General features: G+C 46.1%; 1 protein-coding gene across 1 annotated transcript; it reads left to right on the top strand.

Moving 5' to 3' along the window:
* Nucleotides 1-10,551: 10,551 nt before the first annotated feature.
* On the top strand, nt 10,552-11,399 carry LOC135609065 (germin-like protein 3-8). Its single transcript, XM_065102153.1, has one exon. The coding sequence runs from the start codon at nt 10,599-10,601 to the stop codon at nt 11,259-11,261; it is 663 nt and encodes a 220-aa protein (XP_064958225.1). The 5' UTR covers nt 10,552-10,598; the 3' UTR covers nt 11,262-11,399.
* The last annotated feature ends 442 nt before the right edge of the window (nt 11,400-11,841 follow it).

Raw genomic sequence — 11,841 nt, 5'->3', positions numbered from 1 at the left:
ATTGACCCCAACTATCCAAGCATGAGAGTGGACTTCCCTAGATGGGAAGAAGGAGACTTGACTGGTTGGATCTCGCGCGCGGAGCGATATTTTCGGTACCACAAAATTGTGGACGCATCTATGGTGAAAATTGCAGCTATACATCTTGAAAGGGATGCCATATAGTGGTTTAACTAGTTTAAACTTACTCATGGAGTCCTCTTATGGTGATAATTCAAAGAATGACTGTTGATCCGTTTCAGACCAACCGATTACAAGAACATTAACAGACAACTAGCAAAGATCTAACAAACCTCCACCATTCAAGATTACCAAACCAAGTTTGAAAAGTTATTTAATCAAACTCATGATTGTCAAAAACAGCTATTGGGGACCTTCATTGAGGGCTTGAAGCCAGAGATCCAGGGAGAAGTTAAAGTGCGACAACTGTACACGCTTATGGCAGCCATCTCTTTCGCATGATTTCAAGAGGAGCGATTGAACCATGAAGCCCAGAGGACTAGGGTTGCTCCCAAACTAGTAATACCAAAGCCCTCAACCCCCTCACTATCAATTGAGTCCCTGCACTAAAAAGTTTGACAAGAGAAGAACTTCGGGAGCGATCTGTGAAGGGGTTATGTGGGCATTGCGATGAGCCGTGGAGCCGTGAGCATCGCTGTAGTAAAGGGAGACTTCTTATGATTGAACCAGTAGAAGAAGAGGTCATTGCACATTCAGAAGAGAGCCTCAAACATGAAGAAGAAGATATAGAAGAAGAGCCACAATCGATCGAAGTTACGGTATATGCACTAGCTAGCTACTCAAACTCGCAAACGATAAAAGTTGGAGGCCTTCTCAAATAACAACCGATCACTGTTCTCATCGACACGAGTAGTACTAATAACTTCCTAAATAGTAAAGTTGCTGTTTAGATGGCCTTACCTATCGAGAATTGTAGCAGGTTTGACGTTAAGGTCACCGACAGATGGATTTTGAAGTATGATCGTAGTCGCCCGCACGTGAAACTGTTACTGCAGGACCAAGAGATAATTGCATATTTCTTCCTCCTCCCTCTTGATGATCATGAGGCCATGCTTAGAATTAAATGGTTGATGGTATTAGGTGATGTTTCTTGGAATTTTATGCAACTAATTATGAAATTTTACAGTAAGGAGAAACATATGATACTGCACGGGAAACGTGGGGGCGACATAATGACGATTTGCACACAACAAATGAAGAAGGTTTTGCATAAAGTATATAGTAGCCTTTTGGTATAACTTGAGCAGCAAACTAAGGGAGAGCCAATAGAATTTAAAGATCCAAACCTATTTCCTTTGCTTGCTAAATTTTCAGATATATTTGATGAATCGCACAACCTACCTCTTACTCGTCGACATGATCATTATATAACGATTCTTCCAAAAAAACCTACAGCAAATACTCGGCCATATTAGTATCTACATCTCCAGAATGATGAAATAGAAAGGATTGTAAAAGAGATGCTTGAAACAGGAGTTATTCGGTTAAGTTGCAGCCTCTACTCTTCACTGGTGCTACTTGTATGCAAGAAGGACAGAACATGGCGAATATATGTTGATTATTGAGCTCTTAATAGTATAACCATCAAGGATGACTACCCTATTCTAGTAGTAGATGAAAGGGAGTACAAATCTTCATAAAGCTGGACCTTCGATCCGGGTATCATCAAATACGAGTGTGCGAAAAAGACATACCGAAAACCACCTTTCGAACACACAATGACCACTATGAATTTTTGCTTTCTTCAACAAAAGATGGAATATCTTGGGCATATCATATCAGAGGAAGATGTGATGGTGGACCCGTCCAAAATAGAAGCAATGCAGAACTGGCCGACCCCGAGGAACATAAAATTGCTACATGGCTTTCTGGGTTTAATAGGCTATCATAAGGGAAATCCACTGTTAGGAAGTCTTAAAGCTATCATAAAAATTTTGTAAAGATTTGGACAGAAAAAATATAGTAGCAAGATCAAACAAACTATGCTATGCAGTTGGAATTTTACAGTGCAGATTTTCAAGTATAGCAGTTTAGAAGTAAAATATCAATGATTTATATTGAAAATTTTTTAACAAAACCAAAGATAAATCTGCTGTTAAGAAATGTCAAAGCTGTTATAAAAATTTCATAGAGATTTGGATAAAAAAACGTAGTAGCAAGATCAAACAGACTGTGCTATGTGGTTGGAATTCTGCAATGTATCTTTCTTTGTAGAGATGAAAACTTTACGACGAAAAGTTTATGCAGTAATTTTGGAACAATTTTTTTTTATATATTTTCGAATAAGGATAACTAAATTGCAATAGTAGTAAGGTAGGAAACCAGAACCTGTTGTAATTCATAGGGAGATCAAAGGATGATCTGCGATGGTGGAGATGACGGCGGAATTTGGCGACGATCTTTTAAGCAATTGTGGGAATTGCTTTAGGCAATTGTGGAGGGCTGATGGATGGCTATGGAAGGGTAGCGAGATGCCAAAAATGTTGCTCTGATATCAGGTGTTAGAAACTTTGCAGATTTTAAACTTGGGGTTGATCTCTTTAGGGGATCGGCCTCCTTGGAACTCTATAAGGGTTCCTCCCTCCAAGTTGCTACTCAAAGGCTGCAGAAAAGATTCATCTATTGCTTATCAAAAGAGGATGAATACATGGCTATTTATAGGGTTTCTAAACCCTAACTCCTAATAGAACTCCTACTCAATTAAGACTCCTACTCAAGACTCCTAATAGGACTCCTACTCAAGACTCCTATTCCTTTACAACTCCTAATTTTTCTCTAAGAAATAACCTTCAAACCCTAGCCGGCCTCTTCACCTCTTTAATAGGGGTCGGCTAAGTAGGTTTTACATGAATGCCCCTCTTAATTAGGATTCTTCTAGCTAGAGTCCTAACAGCCCCCCCAACTAAGAGTTATAGCATTTTCTCTTTTGCCTTGGTCGAGTCAAAATTTGAGGTTGTATTGCCCGGGCACAATGTGTATGTTTCTTTTGATCAATGAAAACTGACTTTTCGACATCTTGACTTTTTTCCTTCATGGATAAATTCTTTTTAAAATTGCCACATTCCACATCCTTGGTAGGGGATTTCCTCCATAGTCTCGAGGCGGTAGGTTCCTTCTCAGACTAGATCATAGACCTGGAAAGGGCCTTCCCAGTTTGGCTCGAGCTTTCCCCTTACTTGGGTTAGGTCGTTCACCTTAGTCTTTCGAAGGACGAGGTCTCTGACCTTGATTGGTCATGGACGAACTTTGTGGTTGTAGATTCGAGCTGTAGCCTTTTTGTATGCTAGGGTGCGTAGATGCGCCTTGGCTCTTCTCTCTTCAAGGAGATCTAGGTTCGCCCGTAGGCCCTCCTCGGAGTTGTCTTGTTTGTAGGCGATGGTGCGCAAGGTCGAGAACACCATTTCGGGTGGAAGGACTGCTTCGATCTCGAATGCTAGACTGAATGGAGACTCCCCAAGGTGGTCTTGGGGGTTGTATGCATTGCCCAGAGGATGCTAGGGAGCTCATCCACCCAGGCCCCGCACACGCCCGAGACCCTCTTCTTAATGCCTTCCAGGATTTCCCGATTCATTACTTTAACCTAGCCATTGGTTTAGGAGTGTGCGACCGAGCTGAACTTCAATTGTATCCCATATGACTAGCAATAGGCCTTGAATTTAGCGTTGTTGAATTGAGCTCCATTGTCGGTGATGATAGCTCTCGGGATTCCGAACTGGGTAATGACGTTCTTCCATGTGAAGCCCTGAACTTGTTTCTCGGTGATGGATGCTAGGGGTTCGGCTTTAACCCACTTAGTGAAGTAGTCAACCCTGACTATGAGGAAGCATCGTTGTCCTGAAGTTGGAGGAAAAGGCCCGAGGAGGTCAAGTACCCATTGGGCAAAGGGCCAGGCCGCATCCACTAGGGTAAGAGGCACCGCTAGTTGGCATTGCAACCGGGTGTGCCTTTGACACTATTGGCACCGTTATACATATGATAGGGCATCTTGGTGCATGGTCGGCCAGTAGTATCCCTGTTTGAGGATTTTGAAGGCCAAGGTTTAGCCCTCGATGTGCTCCCTACAGATCCCCTCATGGAGTTCAGCGAGAATCGTCTCGGCCTCTGGTGGCGCGAGATAGCGCAGGAGGGGTTGGGAGAAGGCTCTCTGGTATAGCTTTCCACCGACCTCGCAGGACCAGGCTTGGGTTTGCCTCAATCGTCGTGTGATCATCAGGTCTTCGGGCTGCGTCCCGTCCCTCTTGAAACGGAGGATTACTTCCATCCAGTTTGGGGAGACCTCTATTTCGGCGATGTCATAGGTTGGCATGGTCGGGACCATTATGGATTCAGTTGCCAGGATTGCTTCCAGGCTACGAGCATAGGCCAACCTGGCCAAAGCATCGGCCTACACGTTCTGCACCCGAGGTATCCTTGTGACCGAGAGGCAGTTGAAGTGACGGGTGAGTCATCTTATTTCTGTTAGGTATTACACCATCGTTGGATCTTGGGCTTCGTAGCTCCTATTGACGTGTCCCATCACCAGCTGGGAGTCGTTGAAAATCTCGAGGTCACCCACATGCATCTCCAGGGTGAGGCGCAGTCCGTGGCACTACGGCGCAGTCCGTGGAGTAGTGCCTCGTACTTGGCCTCATTATTGGTGGTTCGGAATTGTAATCGGAATGATCTTTCGTAGGTTTCTCTAGACGGGCTTTTGAGGATAAGTCCGACCCCGGTCACCTCGATGATGGCTAAGCCATCCACATGCAGGGTCCGCGTGCCCTTGCTGTGCTCTTGTTCAATAGAATGATCTTCAGGAGTTAGTTCGAAGATGAAGTCGACTAATACCTGGGCTTTGATGGCCGTTCTGGGGGCATATTGAATGTCAAATTTGCCGAGCTCGACCAACCATCACAGTATCTGACCCAGTGCATCGAACTTGGAGAGGATTTGCCATAATGGTTGGTTGGTTATCACTTTGATCGTGTGGGCCTAAAAGTATGGTCGTAGCTTTCAGGCCATTTTCATTAGTGCGAGGGTTAGCTTCTCGATCGGGGAATACCATACTTCAAGCCTGACGAGAACATGGCTGACATAATAATAGGTTGCTGTGTCGGTGGCGCTTCTTGAGTTAGCACCGAGCTGACCGCCTGTGCCGAAGCTACTAGGTAAAGACCGAGGACCTCGTCCAGCTCGGGTGAGGCGAGTCGGGGCAATCGAGCAAGGCATGCCTTTAGCTTCTCGAAGGCTTCCTGACATTCCGGGGTCCACGCAAAGCTGTCGGCCTATCGAAGAGCCCGGAAGAAGGGAAGGCACTTGTCGCCTGATCGCGACACGAACTAGCCGAGTGCTGCCAGCTTTCTTGTGAGGCACTACACCTCCTTGATCGAGCGGGGAGGCTACATCTCTATTATGACCTGAACCTTTTCCGGGTTGGTGCCTATTCCTCTTTGGTGGATGACAAACTCGAGGAATTTTCTCAAGCTGACCCTGAAGATGCACTTCGAGAGATTTAGGCGCATGTTGAACCGCCTAAGCGTTCGAAATGTCTCCGCCAGGCCGACCATATGTGTGCTTGCAGTCTTGCTCTTTATGATCATGTCATCTACGTACACTTCCATGTTCCTCTCGAGCTGTTACTTGAATAGCTTTTCGACCATTCTTTAGTAAGTCGCCCCAGCATTTTCAGGCCGAAAGGCATCACTTTGTAGCAATACACTCCTCTATCGGTGATGAAGGCAGCGTTCTCTTGGTCTTGTGGTGCCATCCAGATCTGGTTGTAGCCTGAGAATGTGTCCATAAATGTAAGGAGTTCGTAGCCTGTGGTGGCATCGACCAGCTGGTCTATTCTCGGGAGTGGATAGCAATCTTTGGAGCATGCTCGGTTGAGATCGGTGTAGTCAACACACATCCTCTAGCTTCCATTAGGTTTCTTAATGAGGACTACATTCGACAACCGCCGGGGGTATTTCACCTCGGTTATAAATCCTACCTCTTTAAGGCAATCGACCTCATCGCTAATCGCCTTATGTCGGTCGGGAGCGAACTTCCTTAGCTTTTGCTTTACAAGCCAAGCCTTAGTGTGGATGTGGAGGTGGTGCTGGGTCACCCCTAGGTCGATTCTGGGCATCTCCTTGGAGGACCATGCAAACACATTGGCATTTTCCTTTAGGAAATCGATGAGCTGAAGCTGTTTTGCTTCGGGGAGCATCGTCCCGATTTTCATGGTCAAATCAGGTCGGTTCCTCTTTAGAGGTACTTCGGTGAGTTACTCAGGGGGCTCCAAGTGCGTTGGTGTCATGCATTCTTCACGGGGATTTGGGGCTTGATGGGGGTGTGACCTCTCCAGGAGAGTAACCATCGTAAGGTAGCACTGCCTTGATTCTCTCGGATCACTTCGGGATTCCCCAACCCTTGCCAAAGTTGGAAATTTGATGGCCCAGTGGTAGGTGGAAACTACTGCTTTCAGCTTGTTGAGGGTCGGGCGGCCAAGGATGATGTTGTAGGTTGAGCGTAGGTCGACTACCGTGAAGGTAGCCATTGTCGTCTTGGCTCTTGGTTCTTCCCCAATGATGACAGGGAGGGTGGTGGTCCCAAGTGGGGAGATGGAATCTTCGATGAATCCGGTGAGCGCTGAGTTCATGGGGGTGAAATCCTCATTAGTTAAGCTGAGCTTCTTGAAGGTGTCGAGGTATAGCACATCGGTGGAGCTCCCAGTGTTGACCATTACCCTTTTGACCCGAGCGTTGGTGATCTTGATGGAGATCACCAAAGCATCGTCGTGGTGGGATCGCTCGACCTCCTCGGTCCCGAAGGTGATTTCAGGCTCGAACTTGGGTCGGGGGCGTTTTTCCATTGTGTCGCGGGCATAGGCCTTCCTTACCGTTGAGTTATTGCCGCCAGTAGTTGGTCCACCGATAATGATATCAATCTACCTCTCGACAGGGCCCCTGGGGCGTGGAGTTGCTTCCCCTAGTTCCTTGAGGTAGCGCCTAAGGTGACTTCTTCAGATTAGTTCCTCAATTTGATTTTGGAGGTCGCGATAGTCTTCCGTGTCATGGCTGCAGTCCCGATGGAACATGCAATATTTAGAGTAGTCCTTGTGAGTGGCCTTCAGGGGATTGGGTTGGCGTAAGAGACCCTTCTCCCTGATCCGGAGAAAGATTTCAGTACAGAATGTATTCAGAGGCAAAGGCGGGGGCCTTTGGAGTAACAGCTCGGGCTGATCGGGCCTCCTGCGAGGTTGCGTTGGTGGCACCGAAGTCGCTCCTCGGGCCTGCTCCGTCCTCGGCCTCTTGTTGTCCTCGCTCCTCCCTGCCATTAGGGCTTTAGCGGCGATGTACTGGTTGGTGCATTATAGCATCTCGGGGATGGTTACGAGCGGCTTCTCAATCAACGACCAGAAGAACCTCGAGGGCCTAAAGCCCATTAGGAATGCCTGCATGATCAAAGAAGGATGAGTGTCCAGGAATCCCCAAATTTCAATGGCAAAGCGTGCCACGAACTAGGAGAGCAATTCATCCTCACGTTGGGATAACGCGAGCAGGGTGGCGATGAAAGGCTTGGGTCGCACGCTGGCCAGGAAGTTTTGCTCGAACTCCCTTGCGAGCTGATCAAAGGATGAGACTGAGAACGAGCAGAGCCGGTTGAACCATTCTTGTGTCAGTCCTATGAAGGTGGTCGAGAATGCCTAACATATTAGGGCGTCAGAGGTGCTATAAAGGGATATCTGAGCCCGAAACGCGGCGACATGCTCTACGGGGTCGGAGCCACCATCGTACGTTTCCAATGCCGGTAGCCTGAAGTTGAGCGGTACAGGCTTGTCCTGTATTTCTTGAGTAAAGTGGGATTCACCCAAGCTGCCTTCACCCATCTCGCCCCGTGACTTCTGGAATTCGCATTGGAACTCATCCAGGCATCAGTTGACCATGGACAGTTGGATCTTGAATGAGTCATCTGTTGAGTCCGATGATATGGTATCAGGCTCAGAGTGGGGCGGAGCGATCCAGCAGGGTGCGGGTGTGCCCTACTCAGGTAGGCCTCTTGGGTTTCTCCCATCCTGAGTTGCTCCCTGCTCGGCTTTTGCTGCGTTGGGTCAGTCACGGGAGCTGCTAGTTGCACAATCTGTGGCATGAGCGGGATGATTGTCTGCATCATTCCCACCAAGCCTTGTACTTGCTTGGCCAAGCCAAGGAATGCTTCAGGTGAAACGACCGAGGGTCCTGTGGTATATCCGGGGGGAGAGAGCCCCAGATCATTAAACTGGTGCCAGTAGTGATTCGACGTCGAGGCTAGGATCCCCCCATCTCTGAGGACAGGGAGGGGTTGATCCCCAAGTCCGGAAGGGGGTGGCCGGTCGGTGGTTCTCCCTCGGGGGGAAATCCTGCGGGGTGCTCCTACGACATGGCCCTCCTTCTAGCGCCAAAAATGTTAGTGAACTGATACACCGTGACTGATGAGTCAGCATGGCTTAGTCCACGGGTCGATGTTGGGAGTCTTTGATCGGCTGAGCTGGTTGCCAAGGTTGGTCACGCCCTTAGGACGGGGTGCTAGCGCCGGAATGTTAACTAGCGTCTCTCGGTCAGGATGCTAGTTGGCGACTCTCGGTCGAGATGGTCATGGCTTGGGGTGGCCACTCTCCTGCATAGAAGGCCCTCGTCGGATGGCTACCGACTTTGGCCCCTCAACGAGTAAGTCAGTGCTTAGTTGGTTTTATTTGTTTTTGCCTCTCTCTTGGCCAGATGCCGGCCAGGAGTTTTTATACTACTGTACGAGGGTCGGTCGTATGCAGGTTTAGCATGGTAGCTGATCCTCGAGGGGCGAGATGGTACTTTTGTGTAGCCGTCGTCCCGGGACGCGTGGAACGACGCCATATGGCACCATCCCGAGCTTTTCGGGATGGGACGTATCGAGGAATGCCTTGGTATGGATTCTAGCTCAGCGCGTGGGAGTGCTCCTCTTGCTGACCTAGCGGTGGCATGGCGTGGCATTGATTGTGACATAGCTCGAACCCAAAATATATCTTATCATGAAGTATGATAGTAGACTTGGATAGGGTGAGAACAATCAGATTGAATTTCTCTTTTTCTGACCCGTGCAATATCGAGATGGTATTGAAAAAAATTCAAGTGGACTAATCAGATTGATTGATCACCCGTTCCTTGAATAAACAAAAAAAAATCTCATTTTTTAACTTTTACAAAAGGTTGGAGCCCCCTTGATTTGGCAGCAAGGTCGGGCAAGAAGAAAATAGACTGATTCCCTAAAGCACAAAACGTAACATGCAAATAATAACATCATATTGAGTTAATATCATACTCACCAAGAGGGTGATTGTTGGGATTGACCAATATTTTAGGATTCCAACATTACTGGGAGGATAAGGAATCTTATTATAAGAAGTTCTAATGAAGGAAAAAAACCCTAAAAATTAATGTTTAGTTATTTTATACATATATCATATATCTCTAGGATTTGGTGGGGATAACAAGATGTGAGAAATACTTCGAGTACTTCTAGGTTATTCTTTACTATGTCTAGAGATAGTGCTCTCTATGATTTCTAGAAAAAATGATAGAAAATGTATATAATTTTTCATGGTTCATATAAGAGGGTATAAGGGGATTGCCCATGAGGAAGGATAACTTACAAGCCATGAAATTAAACCTGTATGGTAAATTATTTTATTTTTCTATAGATATATTGAATCATGTTAATCTTACATTGATATTCTGATATATTTTTTAATTATGGATCTGTATAATTATTTTTAATTTTGAAAGTGTATAGAACTTCTTCCTCTCCAACATTTCTTTCATGGCTTTGACTATATAAGAACCTCCTTCAAAATCTCTTATAAATATTGATTTCGAAACAAGTTTTCATCTTTATGCTGCATATCAAATAATGATCTTCTTAAATCGAGACAGGCAACAAAGATCATATGGTGATGCCTATGCTTCTACTTAACATCACTAATAAAAAATATCATGTATATCACAAAATTAAAATAAAAAAAAGACAGAGAAAGTCAAACATAATAAAAAGAACTCAAAATATTTTAATAAAACAAACCTGATTAGAATCCCTTGCTGCTATTATACATATCAGACTTGGGGTGTACACAAGTCCTGTCCTTAATAGGATAGGACTTATCATAATCGTTTTCAGATTAAGACTCCTAGTTTAATTGCACTGGAGAACTGATAATACTATGAACATTGTATACTATATTACATATAAACGCGTGATGGTATACAATCAACAGAGGAAATAATATAGTAAAGTTACACCCCAACAACAAGGAAAGATAGCTATGACTTGGTTGATAGTAGCAATATACGCATTAGATTAAGCTTCTTGTTCAGCCTTGAAAGTCCATTATTGAGACCCATTCCTTATTCTATGCAATGAATCAATCATATGACTATTCCATTAACCTTATCAATATGACTGATTATTCTGTCGATTTCAGAAGAGGTTGGTTGCGACAAGCAAGCTAAAAGTTACAATGACTCCTTCAAATCTATTCTTACTATATATACAAACCATACATGCATCACCCTCCTCTCATCACCATCAACATAAACCACCATCTGAGAATGGAGTTGCGGTGTGCTGCACAGTCCTTTGTCCTCTTCCTCTCCTTCACCCTCCTCCTTGCATCGACCCGCGCCGACCCTCACCCTCTGCAGGACTTCTGCGTCGCCGACTTCGGAGCTACTGGCGTGGTCGTCAATGGGTTCCCGTGCAAGCCTGCCTCCAACGTCACGTCCGACGACTTCTTCTTCGCCGGGCTGTCCAACGAGGGCAACACCAGCAACATCTTCGGTTCCAGCGTGACCCCTGCGAACGTCCTCAGCTTCGCGGGACTCAACACCCTCGGCGTCTCCATGAACCGTGTCGATGTCGCTCCCGGCGGCGTCAACCCGCCCCACAGCCACCCGAGAGCCACCGAGCTCATCATCCTCCTCGAGGGTCGACTGCTGGTGGGGTTCGTCAGCACCAACAACCAGTTCTTCTCCAAGGTCTTGAATCCCGGCGAGATGTTCGTGGTGCCCAAGGGCCTCATTCACTTCCAATACAACGTCGGAACGAAGAAGGCGCTCGCCATCACCACCTTCGACAGCCAGCTCCCGGGGGTGGTGATCGCCTCCACTACCCTGTTCGGATCGACGCCGGCGATTCCCGACGATGTGCTGGCCAAAGCTTTTCAGGTGGATCAGAAGGTTGTCACCGCCATAAAGTCCAAGTTTGCGAACTAAGATACCATATATATGTGTTTGACTTGTAGTATTTACATATGTTGAATAACGTTGACTTGTTGGACTAGTCCCATATTGGTGCCAAACAAGCGTTACATGTAGTTCTCTCTCTTCCTCCTTGTTTGGAGGATGTTCTTATTCATCTCTTGAAAAGCACTAAAACATGAATGTTTCATTTCTCTAAGAATATTGCCGATGTTCCATTTATATGATTCTTAGAGTTCACTAATCCATATTACAATTACAAACGAGTCATGGTGTGTTGGGCTGATAGCCCATATTCAGCCATGTGGGCAAGGGCAGTCCACACCCCCTCTTAACCTAACCCTAATTAAGATTAGGGGGTTTGGTGGCTGCGTTTTAGAAGCAGAAAAAGGTTATAAAAAGGCAGTAACGAGGCAGATCTTGATAGCCACGGGATTCCAAAGAGAAGAAGAAGAACAAGGCAGAAAAGGAAGAGAAAGAAAGGGAAGAAGACAAGGACAACGCAGAGAGACTGTTCTCAATCATCTAGCAGTGTTCTCATTTTAGGTTAGATCAAATCTATAGTAGACTCTTGCTGTGATTACTTGGGGAGATT

This window comes from Musa acuminata, chromosome BXJ2-4 (genome assembly GCF_036884655.1).
Source record: "Musa acuminata AAA Group cultivar baxijiao chromosome BXJ2-4, Cavendish_Baxijiao_AAA, whole genome shotgun sequence".
Lineage (NCBI taxonomy): Eukaryota > Viridiplantae > Streptophyta > Magnoliopsida > Zingiberales > Musaceae > Musa > Musa acuminata.
Note: the sequence above shows the minus strand (reverse complement) of the source record. Positions and strands in the feature narration are given on the sequence as shown.

Coding starts and splice junctions, on each gene's coding strand:
- LOC135609065 (XM_065102153.1), top strand. CDS start 10,599: ATGGAGTTGCGGTGTGCTGCACAGTCCTTTGTCCTCTTCCTCTCCTTC.